Below are 25996 nucleotides of genomic sequence, written 5' to 3' on the forward strand. Positions count from 1 at the left end.
GGGGGGGGGGGGCGGGGGGGGGGGGGGGGGGGGGGGGGGGGGGCTTCACGCTCGTCTCTGCCAGGGAGGCTAGGGGCGCAAAGGGCCGGGAAACGGAAGGGAAGGCCATCCGGATAGAAGAACGAAGTGAGGGCCACTCGGGAGAGAGAGCTGGGGCCCCCCTCAACACTGAGGACAACACCTACGAGGCTGAGAGGCTCTCAACCGTAGATGGAACCAAGGTGGCCTGCCTCTATCCCTGACCCTTTTCCTTCCTTCTTGGTCACCTCTCCCTCCAAAAGGGAAGTTGTCCACTTTGCTGAGGGACTGCATCAACAGATTGCGGAGGCCAGCAAGGTCCCGAGAGTATGAAAAAAAAGCCAGGATCCTGGGCAGAAAGCTCAAGATGGGGAGGGGGTAATTTGTCCAGAAAGCTCAAGGTGGTAGGATTCACCAAGCAGGTGGTGGGCAGGCAGCAGTCGGGGCAGAAAGTGACTGAGTAACTCGGTAGAAACCGCCCTGACTGCTCTGGATACAGCAGACTATGGACCCAGCCTGGGGTCTTCAACTTGGCTCCTATGAGGAAGAAATATGGATAAGGATAGTGGAGCACTCAGCCGGAGAGATGGGGTAGAGGAGCCTGGCATGGCAGCAGATGCTGGGACCCCAGGATGGGGACCAGTCCTAGGAGTTGGAGGATTCCAGCTTGCAGGTATGTGGGTTCCCACAACACAATGGGGTCAACATTGCATCTTGGCTATAGGCGAAGGTCTAAGAACAGGAAAGTCATGTAGGAGGTCTGCAGTAAACCTCCTAGTGCTACACTTATGCCCTGGAGACTCTTGGTTATAATTCTTACACAGTGCACTTACTGAGCACCTGCTGTATACAGACAGTATACTAGACACTCTCTGCAGCCATGAGCCAGACCTGTTCTTCCACCTTCACATAAGCAAATGCCTTCGTGAGTATGAACCTTGGGCAACACTAACAGTGTTGTGCCAGGGCGGGAGAGATGAAGCGGGTGTGACCCTGCCTAGCCCAGTGGGCTAGGCCAGGCCTGCAGATGGCTGTACCCTCGGTGTACATGAGATCCCATCTCCCTGGCTGTTTTCTGAGGTCCCTGCCTTACTGCTCAGTGCCAGGGTGGGGGGGGGGCAGTGACAGAAGGGGCTGTAGGAATTCCTCTTGAGATGCTGGTACTGAAAAGAGGGATTGCAGGTGGGAGTGAAGACCCCATCACGGCCCTGGCATGGATGAGGTGTTTTTATCAGACTGGCCTTGTTCCGGGTAAGTCTAGCTTACTGGGGGTGGGAGGGCAGTGGCAGGGGGACCAATAAGGCAGCAGCCTCTGGTCCAGGTGAAGGCATCTGGAGCCAGGGCAGCAGAGAGGAGTGCCCTGCTTCTGAAGATGTCTTGAAGGTAGTTAGAGTGGAGCTGTGGAATGGGAGCATTGTGGGCAAAGGAAACTCCAAGGCCAGCAAAAGAGAAGCTGCTGGGGCCAGGGAATGGAGAGCTTGATCTGGGACAGGTTGAAGTCTTCAGGACCAGTGGGGAGCACTGTCTCTGACTGAGATAGACTCCGGGATGTAGTAGTTAGAGCCAAAAGAGTAGATGGAATTGCCAAGGAAAGGAGGAAAGGAGAGATGGAGGAAGAGAGGGAAAAAGAAAAGAGGAGAGGGGAGAGTAAAGGGGAGGGGAGAAGAAGAGGAGGGGAGAGAAGAGAGGAGATCCAGAACCGAGCCTGAGGCCGGCCATCTGTCCTTGACAGGTCAGGGAGAGGAGTCGCTAGGGAGGGGACCAAGGAGGAACAGAGAGGGGCTGAGCCAGTGCTATCAGTGGGTCACAGTCAAATGAGGCCTGAGACTGACCTCAGCTTTAGCACCGCGGAGGTCATCAGTGACCTTGACCTGAGTTGCTTCACAGGGAAGTACAGAAACTAAGCCTGATTAGAGTGGGTTCAAGAGCAAATGGGAGAGAGATTTGGAGGCAGCGCGGATGAGTGACCTTCTGGCGGAGTTTTGCTATAAATGAAGAGCAGAGAAGAGGGGCAGTCACTACCAGGGACGTGAGGTTGAGAGCGGAAACAGAGCCACCCACCTCTGCGGTGAAGGCTGAGAAAAACCTGAGGTGGGAGGGAGGCTTGGCCACCCACATCTAAGGAAAGCCTGAAAGGGGGGGAGGGCAGCTTGGGGTGTGGCTGGGTAAGAGAGAAGAGCGGGCAGCTGGCCTTGGCTGGGAGTGGAGAAGGTGACTGGAAGCGGGGTCAGTACCATCGGTACCGGAGTCCTCCTGTGATGACTGCGGATTCCTGGAGAAAGAGGTTCACAGCTGAGGAGGGGCACAGAGAGAGAAGGCCCCTGGCTGCTGCTTAGGACAGAAGTCAGGCAACCAAGGAAGTAGCCACCTGGCCTGCTGGAGTACCCTACAGGCAGCTGTTAAGAGGGTGAAGGCCTGGTTCTGTCTGCCAGCTTTAGTGGACACAGGCAAGGGTGAGATAGCATTGGGGAGAGGGATTTGCCAAGTAAGGAGAGGAAAAGGAGAAGGCTGGGGTGGGGTGAGTGAGACAAAGCTGGGAGTGCAGGCAGATGGTTTAAAAACAGAGAATGTGGTTCCGCCAAGTAGGACAGGAGCTTCCTCAAGAGAGAGAACCCAGAAGAATCCTGAGGTCGATATAGAGGAACCATAGTCTACCTGCTGATCAGGTCGTGACCATGCTGGGGAAACAGACTCCTAGGAGCAGAAGAATCCAGAGGCACGAGCCACTCTGTGGGATGACAGGAAAATGGTGACCAGAGAGGGTGATGTCCCCATAGGGGTGGAGGGCTGAGGTCCTGGGGTCCTAGAGGTGTGGCCAGAGCAAAGGAGGTTGTGTGTCTGTTCTCCCCCTAGAGGGCCAAGGAGAGAAGAAGCAGGAAGGAGCTCAGCTAGGAGGAAGAGCCCTCAGCTGACTGGGCCCCGCCCCCACTTTCTGGATCACTTCTCCTAGTTCTCACACACCCTCCCCCACTTCTTCACTCATCCTCTGAGTGTCTCACCTGGAGTGGCCACAGGGGGCGGGGGCAGACCAGTGGGGCTAAGATGCCCAGAGCAAGGGGAAGCCATGTCAGAAGCTAGGGTCTCACTTTTGTTTACCTGGCTACCCAGGAGACTGGGAGGGGTCTTTTGGAAGACAGAACCTTGCATTTAAAGGGGCCTCATCTGGGGGGGGGCCTGGGGCCCAAGGGTGGGATTCATAAGAGTCAGAAGGTGACTGTGTGTCCCGTCTTGTCTCAGCTCGATCTGGTAGCCACATCCCAGCCTGTGCCCACAGGGCTGCTGAGAAATGGATTCCCCTCAGATTTTCCTGCCATGGGCACCCCAGGATTGTCCCCAGAACCCAGAAGCCCAATCATCAGCTCCCATCCCAACTCTAGATTTGGATCCAACTAGGTCTCCTATCTCAGAAAGCCTCTGTGGATTTGTGTCCATCCTGCACGCGCGCGTGCGCGCACACACACACACACATACACACACACACACACACACACGCCCTAATGGACATAGCACCAGAAGAAGAATCAGGGATGTGGGGCTGCCAAGGTAAGAAACTCTAGCGGGAACTACTGTGGGCAGCCAGGCTTCCTGCCATCAGAACACTGAGCACTGTAGTATAGCCATTCTGTGGTGCCACCCAAAATATTCACAGTCCAGCAAGGCCATAATTCCTGAATGAGGCTGGGCTGTGTGGCTCCCATCCATCCATCCATGCCTGCAGGCTGTAAGAAAGCCCAGAAGCCAAGGTAACTTTAGAAGAAGTGAATGTCCATGCCTGTAACTGGGAAAAGAAGACCCAACCTCCAGCCATCATGTGAGCAAGTTCACTGCCAGGGGCTGTTTGTTACACAGCTGCACCACAGTAGGAGAATGGGCCCACCTTCATGGAAGAGTCACCTACACACACACCCGTCCTGTAGGACTTTGCCATCCTCCACAGAGCAAGCACACTCTTGCCCTTCAGTACCACTTTCTGTCCCCTTCCAAGATGCCCTCCTGGTCGGCGCTGCACCTCCAAGTCCACGGAGCCTTCATGGGAAGTCACCAATCTGAACTGGTCCCTCCTTGACTTGTGTGGCTTCCTGTGTCATAAGAAGTATGTCTTGCTCTAGGCAGCCCATACCAAGACCATTCCCTTTTCTCTGCTCAGTCATGGCGGGAGGGCTGAAGTTCAGATCCCCAAACAGCCACAGCCCTCCTTCCCCCATCTTCACCCAGATTTGGCACAAAAGAGCCCCACAGAGGCTGGGCTCAGAGTGAGAGACTCGCACTCACTGTGGCCTAGGTCATCATGTCTCTTCCAGAGCTTCTGTTTTCCTGTCTGTAAAATGCGCCTAGAAACAGTCTACCTACGTCTAACCAAGAAGACAGGCAGACTTCTGAGAAAGGGTGGGATGCACCTTGCTCACATGACTTCCTGGCTCCCCATATCACTCCACCTCAGCAGAGCTTTGGGTCTATGTCCCATGATCCCCACATATAAGCTTACACCCTCAATATGTCAGCGCGCCTTGGTTCATCTTCCAGAGCCGTGGGCCAGCAGCCCCCATCCTTCCCCAGCCCTAGCATCCGCATCCCACTTCCCACTGCTGGGAGTCTACCGGCTTCGTATGTTGTAGCCATGTTGTCCGGGAGTCTACGAGCTTCATATGTTGTAGCCATGCTGTCCGCTGCAGCAGCTCTTTTCCCTTAGCACAGGATCTTCAGGAGCAGCCCCACACCTGAGGCGTCAGCTTTCCTCCTCATTAAGAGCGAGATGGTATTCCCCTGGGTGCCTTGTCATGCGCCCCCATCCACCCAGCCGTAGATGGACGCACGTCGCCCCCGCACCCTGTCCTTGTGGCTGCCTCAGCAAACAAGGAGTGACACCTCCCGAGATCCTAATCTTGATGCTTTTGGATGTGTGCCCAGAAGGGCGATTACTAAATCATATGGCAGTGCTATTTTTAATTTTCTGAGGAACCTCCATACTGTTTTCTTGACTGGCTGCACCGTGTCACACTTCACCCACAGGGCAGGAGCATTCCCTCCTCCACACCCTCAGTCTTGCTTTCTGACAGTCCGCCCTGACAGGTGAAAACTGACAGCTCACGGAGGCTCTGATGGCCCAGCCTGGGTTTCCGGTGATGGAGACACCTGTTTGTGCACCTGCTAGCCAGGTGTCTGTCCACTCTGGAGGATGTCAGCCTGTCCTGCCCTGCCCTTTTGTCGGGGGTTATCTGTCTGTTGATGAGTTGAGTGTTTTCTTTCACAGTTTGGCTGTAACCCCTTACCAGAGAGACAGCTGCCAGTACCTTTCCCTGGCTGTGGGGAGCTGCTTCTGCATTTTGCCATTTCCTGTGCTTTGCTAGGTTTTTTGCTCAGATACTGTCTCTCCCACATCCATCTCCACCCTTTTAACTGCGCTTTTGGTTTTCCCTTCAGGAAGACCAATGTCCACCAGCTGCACACCCCCGCCCTGAGTTTTCTTCTAAAGGTTTTCCGAGCCTGAAGCTGATGTCTCCAGAGGGTGTGGGTTGGTCATAGGGCTGCACTGTATTGCTGAAAAGAGGGGTACAGGTGTGTACCTGGCCCCTCCATCAACATCAGCAACACACTCTCTCCCACTATGCCCAACACTCTTCAAGGGTCTGCAGCCCTAGAACTCAAACAAACCAGGACTGGCTTCCCAGAGACCAGGACTGGGGCATCCAGGAAGAGATAGGAAGGTGTACTGTGTTTCCTTAGGAAGAGGGCAAATTCCAGGGACCCCATGTTTCAGGGGGAAACAAAGAAACAAAAACAAAAACCAGCATTGCTGGAACACTGAAGGCTGGGGAAAGGTAGAGGATGGGCCTGGAAGCAACCAGGACTACCCTGTGTGGATCAGGTCTCTCTGCTAGGGGAGCCAGTATGCAAGGGTTTGGTACTGGGGTCCAAGACAAAACCAAAGTCTCCCCCCCCCCAAGGCGGTAAGACACTGGCCTCCCAGCCCGTAAGTCCCCGACTGCTGGCTTTCGGTTGGAGGAGGGTAATATAGGGGAGCAGCTCACTACAGGGGCTCCAGGGCTCCAGGCGGACTCCGTGGAGTCCCAGCCTTTGCATCCCCTCCTCAAACTTCCCCCACCACAGCCCTCTGACCACAGGCCTGTCTGTGACCACAGCACCACCTACTGGCCATATGAGGGAGCTGGGCAGCCCAGCAGGTGAGACACTGAGGCAGGACCCAGGAAAACGGGTTCCGGATGGCTACGGTTCTTCATCCCCACATTGGACTTGTTTAGTGTCCTGAGTTTGTGTCCTGCTTCTGCTACTAACAGCTGTGCTGCCTTAACCAATTTATGGCCGTCTCTGAATTTCATCCCAGATCAGGACAGTGGGCACATCTGACCTTTGGGTAACAAGAGGAAGCAATGGCCCCTACTAGACAGGGAGCCTACATCTGGCAGAAGCTGGCGGTGCTCACAGGCAGACTAACGCAAGCAAGGCACAACCAGGAGTTTGGCTGAATTCAGGTTTTCATGAACACTGTGGATGCTTGTGGCTCCCACAAAGTCACTCACTGGTACATAGTTTGGCAGCCACACAGATGTAGCGTACGGTAATGGTCTTAGCAGCACAGAGGACAGCGACACGGCCACAAAACCAGCAAGGGGGAGTTTGGGGACTCAAGATAATGCTTAAGCTTTCTGTGGCTTTATTTAGCAACCAATACCCAAAATTCCTGAAAATTCAGGAATCCCCCATGAAGCCTGCTTGGCTGGCTCCAACACACCTTTGGTCAGGGGACCCAGACAAAAATCTTTATGGGGCCCTTGGAGCCACCACACACTTGTAGAAGCCACAGAACCAGCTGTGCTGTGACCTCCCTCGTGGGTGGGTAGGTGTGAGCCTCCTTATGACAGGAGGCTTTAGGACCTCCAACAAACCTGGGTCCCAACTCTGCTGCTGAGACAGAACGCATGGCCTGGGGGCTCATGAGCATCAGGAAGTCTGGACCAAGCTCTGCCCCCATTGAGGACTGGTTTCTTGCTTTGTGTCCCGCACTCTGGGAGTGAGACTCAGCAACCCCCAACACTGAGTACTGTGACACTTAGCACCATCAGCCGGGACTGGCGCTGTTGCCATCTCGGCAGACTATTGTTGGACTGGGATGGTGGCTACCATTTAGCCCCAGAACCAAGATGCCACTAGCCTGTCCAGGCTCTGTATTGAGGTACTTTGCCCTCAATAAGCCTCAAAGCATCTCAGGAGTTGGGTAGACATGCTCCCGTTTCACAGGTAGGGAGACTGAGGCAGGGAGAGGCTGAAAAGCTGACACTGGGCCTCGGAGTCACTGGGCCTCAGGTCAGTAAAAGGTAGACTGGGCAGTTAGTCTATGGAGCAATTTGCCCTGCCCTCTACTTGGAACCTCAGCCTGACCTCACTCCAGCTGTGTCTGTGAGGGACAGTGGGGGGGGGGTCTATGCAACAGCACCCAGATGGGAGAGTATGGCACCTTGTGTGCTCAGCTAGAGCCCTCGAGAGCAGTCCCAGGCCCAGCCTAGGCCCTGCTATTACCACAGGGTCCTGGACTCATATAACAGATGGTCCACTCGTCCACAAATCACAGAGAATGTCTGAAGTCTGAGGACCAAGAGACGGACACGAGGCCTCACTGGGCACACTCATCCTCAATGCCTATATAGACCCAAGCACACACATCCCCAACCTGCCATCCCCAGATGTTGCTGGCTCCACACCACTATCCCTGGAAGGGTGCTGTGGACACTGAAGCCATTGTGACCTCAGGGTGAGGTCAGGGCCAGTTAGGGCACCAAGAGAAAGGACAATGCCCAGGACAGAGCTAGCCTGTTGGTGAGGATAAGGCTGTCAATTGGGACCTATGGGTCTCCTGCTCTGAGCCTCAGCATGGATGGGCAGCAGTCTGACAGGTCACACAGCCGCAACTCAACTGATGGGACCTCCTCAGCCATGTCCTACAACCCCAGGTCAGTTCAGCCACAGAAGCCATGGGAGAGCCAGGGGCCACGCATCCTACAGGCACCTGGCCTTTTCACCTTCCAGAGCAACACCCCAGAGGGTGCGTCCTGAGCAGGCTGTGCCAGCACAGTGTCTAGGGGGCCTCACCTCCAAGAGCAGCCCCTGAGGGACTTTGGGTGAGTCCTGTGAAGATGCTGCCCTCAGAGTAATGGGGTGAGTGGTATATCTGGACCACAAGCTCTACCCTTACCGTGGAGGAGAGGGTAGTAACTGCTTTTAAGGACCAGAGATGAAGATGGACAAGGGTCACAGCACAGTGTGAGCCAGGGAATGGAGAGCTGGACAGACAGGGACAGGCTGCTGCCTACTTCTGTGTCAGCTTCTTCAGGGTGGAGTGGGAGAAACACAGCAGCTTGTGTTCTTACAGACTTGACTATGAGGAGAGAAAAGAGCTACTACTGTTCATTCATCACATGTACATGTACAAACTCCTATACACACATACTCATACATATATACACACATATGAAGACTGTATGTGTATATAGATACACGCATACACATGCATATATACACATACATGCATGTATACACGGGTATACACATACACATGTATATACACACACATGCACACAAGTATATAGAAGTACACATAGGTATACACACACATACATATGTGCATGCACACATGTATATACACACAGGTACACGTGCACACAGATGAGGCACCCGCAGGATGGCTTTGCCCACAGATCACAGCCTTGGCCTAGCCTTCCAGGCCTGCTATTTGAGTTGACTCCTTCCTTTACCTCATAGTCCCCTGTATCTCGGCCCAGCCAACACTGTCCTTAGTTCCCTTGTCCAATCACTTGCTTCTGCATTCCACCCCATTGCAATGTCAACCCCATGAAGGAGGGGACGTTGAGAGCCACAGTTGCTGACAAACTTGGCTCCCAGATGTCAACTCTGCCTCAGTCCCGTGAGTCTCAGTGAGGACTCTGGCCACTCTGTGCAGTGACAGGGCACCCAGGACTGGACATCTTCCACCAGACTTGTCTCCCGCTGTTTCAGAGCAGACGTTCCCGATGGGATGGCTTCTGATGAGTGCCAGTTCCTAGCTCAATGACTGCCACCCTCCAGCTGCATGCCCACATGTGGGAAAGAGACACCCTCCTATGGAGACACTAACCCTATGCCTGGGCCCCATCCTCAGCACTCAGTTTGACCCCAATCCTCCATATGGTCCAGCCTCCAAGGATACAATGAGGCTTCCACCTGAGCCTGGGAGCAGTGGCAGAAGTCAGGACATAGCAGGGCTACAGCCCACTCCACAGCCGGGGCATCACTGCTGGCCAGTCACCTGCTCCCTTCGCTGCCCAACCTTGTAATAGTTCCTCCCCAGCTTGATCTCAGGATCAGGGAGGCAGTCTCTCCCAAGAACATCCTGCCAGGTCCAGAGGAGAAAATGGAAGGCATAGAAGTCCAGGTGTCCCCTGGAGTGCCCTCGGGTAGCCTACTACCTGAGCAAAAAGATTCTGAAGGCTATTACAGGGCTCTCTATGCAAAGATCCAGAGAGGCTGAGTTGCCTAGCAGTTGAGAATTGGTAAGGTCCTGACATTTATGCCACCTGACAAGCTAAAAAGGGGGTGAGCGTCAGGCTGAGGTTTCAGACAACTAAGTGAGACTTGAAAGAAGTGAGCTGCTGGGAGCTGGAGAGATGGCTCAGCAATTAGAGTGTGTACCGTTCTGTGAAGGACCTGTGCCTGGTTCCCAAGCATCCACATCAAGGAACTCACATCCTGTGACTCCAGCTCCAAACCATCTGACACCCTCTTCTGGCCTCTCCAGACACATGTACATATACATATATATTAAATAATTAACTTAAATTTAAAAAAAAAGAAGTGGTGGACCAGGAGAGAAGTGTGGGATGGAGTGGGGCCGGGCGGGGGTGGGGGGTTGTAGTGATCTCCAGATCAAAGAGAGCAGCCAGTGCAAATGTCCTGGGGTTGCAGCTTACCTGGTAGTTTAGAGCCAGCCTGAGCTCACTGGACTGGAGTGGAGTGAGCAGGAGGCAGGAGGAAATGAGACCCGTCAAGACGGGCTCCTTTCTACTCTCTTTTGTGTGTTCATTTTTTTTTCCTTTTCCTGCACAATCTTACTTACGAATGATAGAATTCACGGGTTTGAGTGTGTCCTGGACCACAGGTTAGACAAGAAACAGCTGTCTCCGAACACAGCCCCACACAGCCTGACAGTGAGTGAGTCCAGCTATGCTTGACCCAGGAGTCCCCGACCATTGTAACCTTTTCCATTATGTCAGAAAAATAACACGAAGTGTAGCCTTTGGGTCTGGTTTCTTTCACATGTCATACTTTGTTTCTGATGTCCTGTGTCATCGCTGATCTGTTTCTCCTGGATCCCTGGAATGTGCTATGGCTTGTTTTAAAAACACATCTGTATGCTTTGCATTTTTAGCTGTTGTAAGTCAGAGCACTATTAAATATCTGTGCGGGGACTTGTATGTGACCGTAACTCACTTGAGTGAATGCACAGGACCCGGGCTGAGTCGCATGCCCTCTGTGTGTTCAACTTCACCCAACTCTTAAGTGCAGCAGCTGGGAGCGGTGTGACAGCTCCACCCCAGCTCCGCAGGGATTTCCTACTTCCGCACTCCCACTGCTTTTGATGTATTCAGTTTTTCTGATTTTATTATTTTAGGCCTGCACAATGCTTCCCTGCTGAGGCCTTGGGTTTTTTTTTTTTCTGTCCTTCAAGGAGGACAGTATGGCCCTGTTCATCTGCTGCTCGGCCATCTGTTTCTCTCTACAGGTGGCTGTCCCTTCAACTTTTGCCTGTGTTTTGTTCAGTTGTCTGTGTCTGCGTTGGGCTCAGTGTTCTTAGTCTATTTGGGATTCATTCCTCTGTTTCCTGTGTGATCTACAAGGATTGCTTCCAGGTCTGCCACTCACCTTTCCTTCTGGATACCCTTCCTAAATTCTGTTTCTATTAAATTATATATATGCACACATGTGGGTATTGCTTTTGTTGGCACATCTAAGAAGACTTTGTTACTCAAGGTCATAATTTTCTTCTCCTGTTCTCTTATAAAACTTTCAAGAGTTCAATGGCCTTCCTTTTTACTCCATGCTGTTTTGAGTTATTTTTTTGCATGTGTTTGAAATATAGACAGGAATTGTGAGCCTGTGTCAAAGCATTTCAGTGTGATACGCTGATGAATCCAGCCTGCCTTTCCTATTGGAATTGCTTTTGAATATCTGTCAAAAATCGGGAGCCCTTACTAGGTGGTGGTGGTGCATAACTTTAATCCCAGCATTCAGGAGGAAGAGACGGGTGGATCTCTGAAGCCAGCCTGATCTACATAGTGAGTTCCAGGACAGCCAGGACTACCAAAACAAAAAAAAACAAAAACAAAACAAAAAACAACCATTTGCTCTGATCTGGGGATCTTGCTCAATGGTTGGAGCACTTGTCTAGCAAGCATAAGGACTAGAATTTGGACCCCTGGAAACTCAAGGATATACCAGGTGGTCGTGTCCAGTCTCAGAAGGCAGATAGGGAATCACCTGAGCAATCTGAATAGCAAAACTAACCACATCAGTGAGCTCTGGGTTTGATTAGAGAGCCTACCTCCATGAATAAGGTGGAAGAGTAAGCGAGAATGATTCCCTACATCAGCCTCAGGCCTCTGCATGCATGCGCACACAGGTGCATATGCATCCACACTCACAGGAGCAGCCACACGTGTGCAAAAAATGCATACACGCATACATGCACACCACACATGTACACATACATCTGTGCAGAAATTCCCATGAATGTCGCATTGTGTTCCACTTATTTACATTTCTTGGTTATATTGGCTATTTTCTCATTGCTAAGACCAGGACCATGCAAGAAGCAACTTAGGGAAGTTAGAGTTTGTTTTGGTTCATGGTTGGAGAGGGTACAAGTCCCCTCCTGTTGGGGAGGGCTTGACGGCAATAGCTCCCTGTGGAAACATGGGCAGGAGGCTGCTATGAACATAGTTGAACAAATGCTTTTGTAGTATGATAGGGCATCTCTTGGGTATATTCCCAAGAGTGGTATTGCTGGATCCTGGGGTAGGTTGATCCCGAATTTCCTGAGAAACTGCCACACTGATTTCCAAAGTGGTTTGCATTTCCACCAGCAATGGATGAGTGTTCCCCTTACTCCACATCCTCTCCAGCAAAGGCTATCATTGCTGTTTTTGATTTTAGCCATTCTGACAGGTGTAAGATGGTATCTCAAAGTTGTTTTGATTTGCATTTCCCTGATCGCCAAGGAGGTTGAGCATGACCTTAAGTGTCTTTTGGCCATTTGAACTTCTTCTTTTGAGAATTCTCTGTTCAGTTCAGTGTCCCATTTTTTTATTGGGTTATTTAGCATTTTAAAGTCTCGTTTCTTGAGTTCTTTATATATTTTGGAGATCAGACCTTTGTCTGATGCGGGGTTGGTGAAGATCTTCTCCCAATTAGTAGGTTGCCTTTTTGTCTTAATGACAGTGTCCTTTGCTTTACGGAAGCTTCTCAGTTTTAGGAGGTCCCATTTATTCAATGTTGCCCTTATTGTCTGTGCTGCTAGGGTTATACATAGGAAGTGGTCTCCTGTGCCCATGTGTTGTAGAGTACTTCCCACTTTCTCTTCTATCAGGTTCAGTGTGTTCAGATTAATACTGAGGTCTTTACGCTGATGAAATGTGTAGATGTTCTGAATCCGTTTCCTAGTTCTACCTTCTCTGTAAATTCTCTGGCACTTTCTCACATAGCCAGGCTTCTGCAGGCAGGGCTAATCTCTTCCTTTCCTCTCCAAAGGTTTCATTTCTTTCTCCTGGTTGTTTGCACCATCCAAGCCCATGATGCGGTGTTAAATGGAGTGACAAAAGCAGATACCCTTTTGTCAGTCTTTAACTGGGAGGGAACAGCCTGTCTTTCATAGACTGTGTGTAACAGGGGGCATGGTATAAGTCTCTATGTCAAGTCGAGGTGGATCCTCTGATTTCCATTTCTAGTGTGATTAGTTGTCACATGTTCCAGCACGTTCTCAACATCTGTTGGTTGTGATTTTCTTCTTTAGTCTGTTGTTGGGGTTACACGGATTTCCTTGCATCCTCAAGAGAAGTCCCACTTGGTGAATTCTCTGTATTTTTAAGAAAGCTTGTGTCTGTAGATGAAATATATGCACCTGTACTTACCTTTTTAGCAGGTTCATTGATGGCCAGGTGTGATGGTACACACCCTTAATCCCAGCACTCAAAGGACAGCAGCAGGTGGATCTTGCGAGTTACAGGCTCCCAGCCAGCCAGGGCTACACAGTGAGACACTGTCAGGAAGAGGAGAGGAAGAAGAGAAGGAAAAGGATGAAGAAGTGGAAGAGGTGGAAGAGGTTTGGGTATCTCACAGAATGAATCAGACTGTTATTTCCTCTTCTGTTTTCTAGATAAGTGTCAGTATATACTGCTTCTCCACAAAACAAGCTCTGTAAAAAGTCGGGAGCTGGCAGGTCCGAAGTGTCCATCGTAGGAAGTTTATCCTATGTGACCTTTCCTTGTTATCTGCCTCTTAAATGAGTGTTAGCCTTTCATGGCCTTAAGGGATGTGCTCAGTCTCTTGTCACTCTAGCTTGAGTAAAGTCATGCACGGTGTTCCCTTAGCATCCTACAGGCACCGTAGGCTCTGTAGTTGTGCACCTCTGTTTTAAATTAATGATTCATGTCGTCTTCTTTTTGCTTCTTTGCTCTGTTAATCCCACAAGGAGTTTGTCAATGAACTTGGCTCTTCAAAGAACCAGTATCAGGATTCTTTGGTTTTCTCTATTTTGGGGAGGAGGGGGAGGGAGAGATTCACTTTTTATTTTGAATTTTTTATATAGCATATTTGATCATATTCTTTCCCCTCCCTTAACTCCTCCCAGGTCCTCCCTACCTTGGTTTGCTGCTACTGCTTTACTTTCCGTTAATCCAATCTCTTCTTCCATCACGTGGGCCCTGGGGATGGATCGCAGGGCTGATGGACAATGTCCTCACTGCTCGGCCATCTCAACATCTGTCTAGCTCTCTCCATTTTCTTTCCTTGGTTTTGATATGTTCTGTTTTAGTGTTCCAGGTAGATACTAGTCGCTGGAGATTTGTCTATTATGTGTATGGGTGTTCTGTCTGTGCGCGGAAGCATGCCTTGGTGCCCACAGAGTTCAGAGGAGGGGGTCAGACATCCCTGACACTGGAGTTACAGACAGTAGCCAGCCACGGTGTCAGTGCTGGGAACCGAACCCAGCTCTTCTGCAAGAACGACAAGTGCTCTCAGCTGTCTTCCCAGCACCTGTTTCGTTTATATTTAGGCAGGCTCTCACTATGTAACCCAGGCTAAATGTGAACTCATAATTCCCCTGCCTCTGCCCTGGGAGTACAGATTACATCTGCACATTGCCACTCACAGCACAGAGTTCCTACAGGAAGCGTGCTTGAGTCTCACTGCCTTCCTTCCCTTTGACAGTCTCTGCTGCCAAACCACAGTGTTTGAATCATTTGCGTTGAATATGACTGTTGGTATGGCTTGGCCTTCTTCACCTACGCTCTTTATTGTCCTTTTGCAGCTTTGATTCTGTGTTGATGCTCTCCTTAGTCACTGCTTAGGTATTTAGAGTACACAGTACAGCCTGAGTGCCGCCTCCCTTCGAGCTGTATCACACCATGCACGGTGCCAGAACTGCCAACACATCACTCTTAACTTTCCCGATCTTACATTGGCATTATCTATTTTTTTAATTCTACAGTTGTTATGGACTCACAATGCATTATTTCATGTGAAATTTTAAAAGTGAGCAAAGACCTTTCCTACTTCGCTGAGTATCTAGCCTCCCCCAGTGTTCTTTATTCAGCTAGTTCACATGGTGATCTCAGTCTCCGGCCTCAGAGGACGCCTCGATACTATCTGCAGTCTGGGACTTGTGGTGGTGAATTTCATGGAGGGGGGCAAAGTACAGGTGTGAAAAGCACCGGATCTCATCTGAAGGTCTCGAAGAAATTTTCTTGGGTAGCGCCTTCTAGATAGCTGGGATGTCCCCCCTCTTTCTGGTCATCTGGCTTGTGTTCTAACAATAACACTAATGTTTTTGTTTCCTTTCATGGGTCTTTTTTTTTTCTTGCCTTTGGTTTTAGGTGGCATTTTCTTGATGCCACTTGGTGTGTTCTTTGTGTTTCTTTGCTTGAAGCTCATTGAGCATCCAGGATGTGTGGATCTGTAGTCTTCATCAAACCTGAAAAAAATGTTGAGCTATAAGTTGTCCCACCTTGAGGATTCTGTCCCATCTTTTCCTCTCTGCATCTGCGTTTCATTTTTCAGATCTTTTCCATTGGCCAGTTTCTCCTTCCATGGTATCTAGTCTGCGGTTCAAGTCACCCACTGGAGTCTTAATCTGAAACGTGATTTCCATCTTTTTTTATTTCTTCCATCTCTCCTTGGCATCCTTTTGTCTCACTCTTCCATTCTGGACATACTTGTAATGTTTTCATGTCCTTATCTACTGATTCTGTGATCCCTGCATTAGTATGTAGTTTGTGACAGGATTTCACACTGTAGCCTTGGCTAACCCAAAACTTACTGTGTAGACCAGGATAGCCCCAAACTTTCAGAGATTCCCCCACCTCAGCCTCCCTAATTCTGGATGTACCTCACACTTGGCTCTCCATATGGATTCTAATCTGTTAATTTTCCTGCCTGTCTGCTGTTTTCCTGCCATGTTGCATGCCTGGTAAGTTTTGAGTGACTGCCAGATACCATGAACTAGACCTTGCTGAGTATGGCGCTGTTCCTGCACACATAAATATTCTTCAGCTCTGCCTAGACTCTGAACCGTTAAAACAGCTGGTCTCTGTGAGCCTTGTTTTTTAGAGCTTTGATAGGGAGAGCAAGAGCATCCTTGTTTGGAAAGTAGAATTTTCCCTGTGGCTGATGTGACTTCTTAAAGACTTCGTTGTGGAGGTGGGAAAAGTGTGCTTCCTAGTACCTCCTTGGCTCCAAAGTGTGGTTCTTCTGCTCCTGCCCCCGTGTGCACCAAGTGCAAACATAGATGTCATGGGAGGACTCTGTAGACCTTCAGAGTTCCTCATAGGCCTCCTCCACTCAAACACTGAGCCACTGTGGTCTCCCTACACTATCACTACCATGTCAGCAGCTCACTAAGGTCACAGGATTTCATGGTCCCCACTGGAATCTGGGTTGTGGTCCATCAACCAGCTTTTATAGTCAAAGGTTCACCCTGTAGGTTTCCCATCCCTGGGGACCATTATCCTGCACCAATGTTGTCCACTTTCTGATGACAATGATCTTGTTTGTCTGTGACAATTTCTGATTTGCATAAGATAAGAAGGAAGCCTGGTCCTGGTTGCTCCATCATGGATACACAGATGGCAGGAATGAGACATGGCATGACAAGTGTCACATATGAGACAATTGATAAATAAACATTAGGGACTGCTACCTTCTAGGATAACCATGATGACTTTCAATACACACAGACGACTGCCTTCTAGTACACCCCATGATGACTGCTTTATAAGGAGTGTCTGGAATAGACCTTCCCCATGGACGTGTGCAGAACTGAGAATTACACATTAACAAGCAGATGGGGTCTTCTTGAAGCAGGGAACAGAAGCCAAGATGGAGTCATGGGAGAACTAGATTTGAGCAGCATCCAAAACAAGAGTATCTTCCGGCCCTTTGTGGCAACTGCCAGTCTGGGGGAATACTTCCACGCTTTTGCAAGACTGAAGGACCTCCATCTTCTGTGCTCCTACCCCTACTGCTCCTGCAGATCTGCCCACAGAGAGACCCCTCAGGGGACATCTGGTTAGTCAGGGTATTCCCTATGCCACTCTGAAAACCCTGGCTCTACAAGTCAATAAGACAGAGCTGGGGTCAGACGTTGAGCCCTTCTGGGTCCTTAGCTTGACTGTCTACCACCCCTGCTGGGCCAGGCTGTCTTCTCCAGACCTCCAGCTTCTCCACTCAGGAGAATCTTTTGTGCAAGGAACTTTTATAAGACCCTGGGGATACAGATGTATACAATAGGGATACAAGCCAAACATTCCCATGGATAGGTACATACAATAGGCATACAAGTCAAACACTGGTTTATCATAAAACCGTGAAATAATTCATCTTAATTCAATTATCTGGTATTAGGATCTTACCACTTATCAAAGATGAAAGAAAATTAGTTACTAATTAGATGGATGGGCTTGTTTTCCACCACAATACAATTCAAAGTTGTGCTGATTTGATACTTAGCTCCTAAGACTGGCAGGGGACTCTCTGAAGCCTTTATTCTCTATGGCACTGTGTACGGTGCAGAGTATGCGGGTGGTGTGTTCAGGATGTAGGGTGCGGTGAAGTCACACGCCACACCGCAGGCGAACACTTTCAGAAAAACACCTCCAATTTATAGCGTGTTTGATTTTGAATTTGTTCTTGGAGTCGTATATTCAGAAATCTTTCACGCTAACAAGTTTCTTGGAACTCTGACATGCAGTTTTCGTGGCCCTATGGGGTCAGACCCAGTTTAAGAAGCTTTGGCTTATTCAACAGTGTCCTGGAGCCTCGAGGCACATGCACTCCGGGCTCACCAGCCCACTAAACAGAAGGACAGCCACGTGGAAGGACACTGTAGAGGTTGGCCCAGAGCAAACTGTACCAATGCTCCCTGCACTTGACCACGCGATGTTTATACGCGGAACTTGCCCCATTTCAGAATCTTCTCCTGTTCTGCGAAGGAGTCACTGTGCACCAAGGAATCTCAAGATTATGCCTCCTGGGACAGACAGTCCCATCCTGCCACCATCATGCTATGCAGATCCAAGAGCAGCCAGGCTTCCCTGGTGCTCAAGGAACACCAGATGTTTATGGAGGAGGCCTACAATTCAGGTAAGGATGCCCTGGATAGGTCGGGCAGTCATTCCATCAGGTCCCTCCACCAGAAGCCGTTCCAAGGGTGCGGACCAGAAGGAGGCCCTCTCCAGGACGTTATGTATCACAAAAGTTGTGAGCAGCTGTCTGTGAGACCCCCCTACCTTGTTCTTGCCTCCTGGGGCACCAACAAAAGAAATCAAAAATTATCCCCTCCTCCTCTTAACCACACCATTTTACACCTCAGAGCTTCAGCTTAGGCCTGCACCCCCTCTTTCTGGAATGCCTTCCTCTTCACCCCAGTGCCAAGGGGTGTCAGATAACTGGATAGACAGTGGGGAAAAAAAAAGAATTGATGTATAGAATGATAAGGAATTGCTTTATGGAAGGATAAAGAGATGATTTTTGAGTGAATTTATGACTATATGTGTAGATATATTGTTAAATTGATCAAAATATAAATGAATAGATAGTAGTTAGCTAGGTGGGTGAGTGGACTGGTCAGTGGGTGAATTTAGGAGCACGTGAGTGGATGGGTGGTTAAACAGATGTCATGGACAGGCAGGTAAGTGGAAAGCTGGATCACTGGCTATGCAGAAACAGGATGGGTGAGTGTATCGACAGATGAGATATGAACACAGGGAACTATGGATGAGAGAATAAGAATATGCTCATTGGCATTTCTGCTGCTCCCCTAAACCCCATGAGGGACTAAGTAAAAAGTGAGACCATCAGACTCCTTGCCGATATATCCAGCTCTCGTTTTCCCTCTTTCGCCCCCAACCCTCTGACACAATATGACCTCTGCAAGGCCCACCCTCCTCACACCTCTCTTGTCAACTTTAGCCATCTGCTTCAAGATGCTGCAAGACATAGGCACCTCAGACCCTCTGCAACTAAAGTACATCACCAAGAAGATGAAGAAGATGGCTCAGAGGTCCCCCAGCTTGGTGATGGAAAGCATCCATGACTACTTCAAAGACAACCCAGAGGTGCTATTTCTCGGGACCCTGGAGCAGGCGTGGGAGCATACGGGATGGTTGGTTCCAAGTGGGGCTTAAACCCTGAATCCTACATAGGACAGTTGTACCATTCGGGTAAAAAAATGGTGCAACTCAATCTCCTTGTGTGCCAATAGACTAAATAGGGAGGAAGGAAAGTGTACTCACGTGGTCCCAACATGCTCAGAGCGCTCTCGTGAGGTAGAGGTTATGACTCTCAAAGATGAGAAACTATGGCTTAGGGAAGAGAGGACTTACCTAAGGACACAGAACCAGTAAATGGTAGAAACTGATGGATAAATAAATGGGGGGGGGCAGTGGACAAATGGATGGATGACAGGTTGATGGGCAGATGGATATAGTGATTGATAGGGAGATGAGTTGGTATAGGGAGGAGAGGAGGGAGGTGTGGGTAATGAGTAAACACGGGGATGGATATGTTCATTTATGAATGCTTGGATGCATGAATGACTTAATGCATGGTTGAGGAAAAACCAGACTAAGTATTAATAAAGAGATGGCCTCTTTTTGGAGGTGAAGTTTTTAAATCCCACAGCAGTTTCCTGAGGACAGAAACAAGCTTTCTTCCTCTCAGGTCTATAGGCCAAGCTCAAGGTCAGCACAAGGCGGGTATCCCCTAAGAACTGCCAAATGAATGGGTCCACGTGTCTCCCTCCCTCCAACCTCCTTGCGTACCCTCCCACGCGTGTTCTCCTTAACATCCCCTGTACCATCAGACACCATCGTCCCAACACAACCTCTGTCCTCCACAGATCTCCAACCGGCACAGGTTCCGACTCTTCCATGTCCTGCAGGCCGTCATTGGAGCCCGTGATGTCTTGGAAGAGACATGGCAGAAGTACTTCATGCAGTTGGCCCTGGAGCACATGACCAAGTCCACGGTAGGCCTCCCTCCCCTAGCACACTGACTAACCCAACTTTGACTTTGAGGTTAAGTCATTTGCCTGGAAGTTCAAATCACGTGGGTGTATAGGATTTCTGAACTCTCCCCCGCGTTTTCTGTATGTTCATGTCCTTGAAATGCCTCTCTGTGCACGATCCTGCTAGATAGGGCCCTAGGGTTCATATGTAAAAAGCAATAATCTGGCTGTAGCCTCACTCACTCTCAGAATGTCTCCTCTTCAACATCCTTTTTCTGATGCCCACACACCAGCACCTGCCCTGATGCCCACACACCAGCACCTGCCCTGATGCCCACACACCAGCACCTGCCCTGATGCCCACACACCAGCACCTGAAAGGCCTATTGCAGGTCTCAACTACTCTTTCAGCCCTAACCCAGCTAGAGCTCCTTCCTGCTTAATGGAGACATGCAAGCATGGGACTCAGCTGTCCCAGCCCACAAAACCAGGTGTGAGCCAGAGATCTCAGTGACCCTCCTCCATTAGCCTGTAGGCCATACTGGTCTCCAGGGGCAAGGGACAGGTTGTTTTCTCCAGGTCCACTGGCTCTGGGAAGCCCTGTGTTGAACTTACTCTGCACACAAGGCATAAATGGTGTTCCAGGAACAGTGACTGTCACCAAGGTTTACCACAGTCCACGCTCTAGCCTTCTATATGTGAGAGCAGGCTTATTGCTCTGTCCGCATCACACTGAAGAGCTCAGAAGGCTAATGTCACGTGGAGAATGTTTTTAATGCCATACCCACTGCCACATTTAAACTACAGCCCAGCACAATGCCACGCGGGGCTGTGGAAACTATTCCCACACAAGGGCAGGAGACCAGGAGAGGGAGGTTCTGACTGAGAGACTATGGGGATGGTGAGTAACTGGATGGAGATGGCCTCCAGGCCATTGATGAGACACGGTTGGCCAGGGTCCATGGTGGCAACGTTATAATCAACTGCAATACACAGCCCTGCGTTCAGCCAGCTGACCAAGTGATTATTATTACAGAAATAAGTGCTTCTGCCCTCACCAAGAGTGCCCCAACTTTTACAGAAAGAGGGATGGGGGAACTCACAGAGTTGGGGGACTTGCTAGCCAAGGTGATGGGGAGCAGACTTGATGAGCCTCCTGGTTCCCAGGGAAGTCTGAACGGCCTCGATATGCAGAGGAAAATGGGGAGCAAAGACTCTGTCTGCCTCATTCTCTTTTTTCAAGTGTTTCCTGTTATTTCATCATTGTGAAGTGTATTGGACACACCAAAGAACTGCACAGCAAAACCAAGACTGACAGCAAGTGCCCATCATACCAGCCTATGAGAGGCTGAGGCAGGAGGATCACTATGAGTTTGAGGCCAACCTGGACCACAGAGTGTGTTTCAGGCCAGCCTGAGCTATGGAATAAGGCCCTGTCTCAAGAAATTGAAAGAGAAACAAACAAGCAAACAAAACTAGCGTGCACATGTAGGTACAGGCCTGTTGCAGTAATGTTCTTTGGGCAAGGACCATGGCTAGAGGTCAGGGCTGTTGGTCAGCTTGGGGCATGATCTGGCTTCTATCTCCCTGGAGTGGACAAGGTCCCTGAGGCTTTCTGACATAAGACTGGGATTTGGCAACCTAAGTGTGGGCATGGTGACGGGGGCAGGGCCACTCTGCATGTTCCGTCTCTGCATGCACCCAAATGTGCCTCCACCTCTGCACCACCCAGTTGTTGCAGGACAGTTTTGGGATTTGCCATGGGCTCATACTATCCAAACAGAGATCATATTCAGGCATTCCAAAGACCAGGCTGGTGTCCTGGGGTTGCCCTGGCTCTCGAGGTTCCTATCCCTGCCTCACTGAAGCCTGCTTCCTACAGCCCAAGCCGCCTTCTCTGTCTGCTCTTAAGTTGGACATTACCTGGCAGCTTCCTCACAAAGAACATTTGGAAAGTACAATTTTGAGTTCTCTGTTTGTAGGAATCTCTTCATTCTCTTGAACCATGAACTGAGAATTACTGTCCCCCGATCTTCGTGCCCTCAGTGTGGTTGTTAAAATCCAGGGCCATCTGAACCCAGGTCCTTCATATATATGCCCTGCTCTTCCTCCAAAAGCCTAGCATGACTTTGCCTTGCAGGCTCCCGACTTCCCCATAGTACATGGAATCTAATCACCAAACTAGTCAAGGCCACACCTCCTAATAGTGCCACTCTCTAAGGGCCTATGGGGGCCATTTGCATTCAAACCATCCACACCGTGTGTCCTCAATCTGGCACCAGCATCCTTGGATTCTGGAAAACTGATCAGCATCTATACTGATGACACTATTCCTCAGTCCTATGTCGGTGCCGAGACAGAGCTCCCTCTCCATGCTTCTCATCATCTCCTCTCCTCTCCCCTCCTTTCCTTCTCTCCCCTCCTCGCCCCTCCTCTCCTCTCCTATTTCATCTTTCTGTACTTGGAGTTCACAGCATTTCAACCTTTTCACTAAGTATTATGGTGTTGCATCTAGAACTTTCGGGAGAAAACCATTCTATTGTTGTTAGTGTATATTCACTACAAAACAACGGGCTTTGCTATGACCCATAGAAATGTATGCATCATGCATTTTGCTTTTATTCATCCTTGTTACTCTTTTCTTCACAACTCCCACTAATCATCTTTCTCTCCCCCAAGTAGTCTTCTGTCTATTTTCACGTATTTTTGATGTATTTTTTTCAGTCTCGATTCCACATATGAGACAGGCAATAGTCATTTCTCCATCTGGCTTATTTTACTTGATCTCCTGTTCCATCCATTTTCCTGCAAAAATGAAAAATGGAAAATGTCATCCTTTGCATGTCTGAATAAAGCTCCATTGTGTGTTTGTGCCACGTCTTCTTTATCTGTCCGTCTTCTGATGGAGAACAAGGCTGAGCTGGCTATTGCAAACAGTGCCGTGTAAACATGGATGTGCACTTGTCTCTGTGGTACGTTGACGTAAGACCCAGGAATGGTAAAGAGGGGTCATGCGGTACACCTAACTTTGAGTTCTTGGAGGAATCGTCACACTGATCTCCACAGGTGCTGCACACGCACAGGTTTGCACTCCCAACAACAGTGTGTAAGCCCCACCCCCAATGCCATCCACTCAAGGACTTGTTTCCTTGATGATACCTTGTACTGGTTAGGTTTTGTTGCCAACTTGACATAAGCTCGAATGGATTGGAAAAATGGCCTGAGAGCATGTTTGTGGGATGTTGACTTGATTGTTAATTGATGTATAAGGGCCCAGTCCACGGTGGGTGGTGCCATCCCGAGGCAGAAAGCCAGTTGAGCAGAAAGCAGCGAGTGAAGCATCAAGCAAGGTTCCTCCGGGGTATCTGCTCCTGCGCCTGCCCTGACTTCCATCCGTAATGTATTGCGACCAAGGAGGAGAAGCCAAATAAACCCTACTTTACATTGATTCAGTCCTTGACTGGTTCACCACAGCCACAAAAAAAAAAAAAAAAAAAGCAAACTAGAACACAGCCATTCTTCATGGGGTGATAGAGAATCTCAACGTAATTCTGACTTGGATTTCCCAGACGGCTAAGGATGTTGAACTTTTTTTTTTCATACGCTAATCGACCATTTGTAGTACTGCTTTTGAAAACTGCCTGCTCAATTCATTACTGGATGATTTGTCTTTTGGTGTTTAATTTTCCTCATTCCTTAGATGCTCTTGCTATTAATCCCCTGTCAGATGAATAGCTACCAATGATTTTCCCCCACCCTGTGGGCTGACTTTTCACCCTGGTAATTGTTTCTTTGGCTGTGCCAAAGCTTTTTAATTTCATGCAATCCCATTTGTCAGTTTTTGCAGTTGTTTCCTGAGCTATTAGAGTCCATTTCAGAAAGTCCTTGCGTCTGCTGTGTGAACGCGAATTCCTGGAAAGAAGCTGTGTCTACAAAGGCTGATTAGCTGACTAGAACTTCAGGCACGTGGAGAGGATGGAATGTTAGGGACCCGTAGACTAATTACACTTTATCTTGGGCTATCTTTAGCCTATGGGATAGCCGTGCCTTGTCCCCTCTGTGTCAGAACAAACACTCCATCACTAACAGATAAAGACAGACCGAATATCCTAACAGATTTAAGAAAAACTTCAGGAACGTGTTAACTTACCAAAGCCCTAGTTTTCCACCAATCAACGGGATAAGTGTTAATCGTATAGCATCTATTTTGCTTTCGTCCACCTACAGGCTGTCTCCACCAACCTATCTGGATTTTCCTTTGTTCTGTTGCTATAAAAAGTTCATGAAAATGCTACCTCACCGGGACATGGGATTTTGAATAACCCAAATCTATGTTCCAGAGCCGTGGTCAATCATACTTAGCCCTAGAATAAACTATCTCTTATCCCCTTTGAGATGAGGTCTCTGTTTTTTATGTCAATACCCATATCTTGAATGTTCCCTCTATTTTTTTTTTCTTCTAGCAATTTCAGATTTTCAGGTCTTCCATGAAGGTCTTTGAACCACCACGAATTGATTTTTATACACAGTGAGAGACAGTGATCTAGTTTAAGATTTCCACGTGTGGACGACTTGTTTTTCCCAACACCATTGTGAAAAGCCATCGTTTCTTTAACATATGTTCTTGGCGTATTTGTTGTAGATCAAAAAGCTATAGATCGCTGTGTGGGCTTATTTCTGGAGCCTCTCTTCTATTCCACTGGTTTGTTCGTCTGGTTTTGTATCGGTACCACACTAGTGTTGTTACTGAGGCCCTGTAGTAGAATTTGGGATTAGGTATGATGATAGTCCAGCATTGCTGACACTGCTTAGGCTTGCTTTGGTATTCAGCATCTTTTGTGATTCCATATGAATCTAAGGATTTCTCTTTCTGTAAAGAGCATCTATAGAATTCTGATAGGGGCTGTATTGAATCTGTAATCTGCTTTTGGTAATATAACCTTCTTCATAATATTAGTCCCACCAATCCATTAACAGTGAAATGTTGGGGACTGCGGACCGCCAGACCCTGAATTTCTTGTAAACAACTTGTTTTCAGCTGCTCTGAGCAGCCTGCAGCTGCTCTGAGCATGAGACCCTGATGGCAGGCTGGTGGGGCTGCAGCTGAAAGATCCCGAGAGCTGGGGCGTGGCCAGAGCCCTATAGAAGCTGCCCTGAGCACAATAAGGGGGGGGGGGCATGCTTGGCATTCCTGTCTCAATGATGGCCCCGTGGCCCCGTCTGTCTGTCTGTCTGTCTGTCTGTGTGTTTTTAAATTTTCAGCCTAGTTCCCATAGCACGTAGCAAGTAGTTTTACAGTGAAAGGTCTGCCTTCCAGTGCCTTCTTTAAACTCTTTATTATGCAGTGTTTCGGTTTCCATGGTCTAAGTCTCTCACATCCCTTGTTGGGTTTATCCTTGGTTTTGTTAGCTGTTTTTGAGGCTATTATAGTGAATGAGATTTGTTTCCGTGCTTTCTTTCTTGGCGTGTGCATTATCACTAGAAGGGCATTACTGACAGAAAGCGACGGCTTTATATGTTGATTTCTGGATCCTGCTATTCTGTCAAGTGTTTGTCAGACCTCGGAGTTTCCTAGTGGAGTCTTCAGGGTCTGTAGTGTAGAGAATCGTGCCGTCTGCAAACAGGATGGAGATAATTTTGAGTTCTTCATTTCCACTTTTTTGTCACTTCTGTTTCTTTATCTTGTCTTTGTACACTAACAAGTAGTTCGAGATCTATACCGGATACAAGTGTAAAGAACAGACCTGTTTATCTTGCTCCTGATTTTAGTGGAAATGCTCTTGGTCGTTATCGAATGTTAGCTGTAGGCTTTGCCTGCATGGCCTATATCACGTTGAGCGACGTTCCTTTTAGTCCTCTCTCCTTCAGAGCTTTTATTTTGGAGGGATGTGAATGTATTCAATTGCCTTTCTGCATCTATTCATGTGATTTCTGTCCCTGATTCTATTTATATCCTATAGACACTTAATTGATTTCCATATATTAAACTATTCTTCCATCCCTGAAATGAAAGCAACTTGATTATGGTATGTGATTGTCTTGGTTGCTGCTCTGTTGGTGTGAACAGACACCATGACCAGGCAACTCTTATTTTTTTTAATAATTATAATTTATATATTATATAAAATATAATATTATTTAATAATAATAATTAGGGGCTTGCTTATAGTTTCAGAGGGTATGCCTGTCACC

At 48.8% G+C, this 25996-nt stretch overlaps 2 protein-coding genes across 7 annotated transcripts in view; one reads left to right on the top strand and one right to left on the bottom strand.

Moving 5' to 3' along the window:
• The window catches only part of CUNH8orf90 (chromosome unknown C8orf90 homolog), a 7925-nt gene extending 788 nt beyond the window's left edge, over positions 1 to 7137 (bottom strand). The window contains exon 1 of one of the 2 annotated variants that reach the window (XR_007592327.1): positions 2674 to 7137. Coding sequence is in view for 1 of the 2 variants with exons in the window: in XM_050145324.1 (XP_050001281.1) it covers positions 3018 to 3084 (67 nt within the window). In the remaining variant the exon portion in view is untranslated. The remainder of the gene's footprint in view (positions 1 to 2673) is intronic. The other variant, XM_050145324.1, reaches the window with a different exon arrangement.
• LOC126503558 (maestro heat-like repeat family member 5) overlaps positions 1 to 25996 on the top strand; it is a 76703-nt gene that overhangs the window by 1380 nt on the left and 49327 nt on the right. For 4 of the 5 annotated variants that reach the window (XM_050145318.1, XM_050145322.1, XM_050145321.1 and 1 more), the window contains exons 1-4: positions 77 to 691; positions 17768 to 17940; positions 18769 to 18914; positions 19697 to 19825. In XM_050145318.1, coding sequence (XP_050001275.1) covers positions 651 to 691; positions 17768 to 17940; positions 18769 to 18914; positions 19697 to 19825 — 489 coding nt within the window. In that variant the 5' untranslated portion in view covers positions 77 to 650. Of the gene's footprint in view, positions 1 to 76; positions 692 to 17767; positions 17941 to 18768; positions 18915 to 19696; positions 19826 to 25996 lie in introns of those variants that run through there. The other variant, XM_050145323.1, reaches the window with a different exon arrangement.

The sequence above is a fragment of the Alexandromys fortis genome, unplaced genomic scaffold (assembly GCF_014885135.2).
Source record: "Alexandromys fortis isolate MF-2015 unplaced genomic scaffold, M_Fortis_MF-2015_v1.1 scaffold_2_1_26212458, whole genome shotgun sequence".
NCBI classification, from domain to species: Eukaryota; Metazoa; Chordata; class Mammalia; order Rodentia; family Cricetidae; genus Alexandromys; species Alexandromys fortis.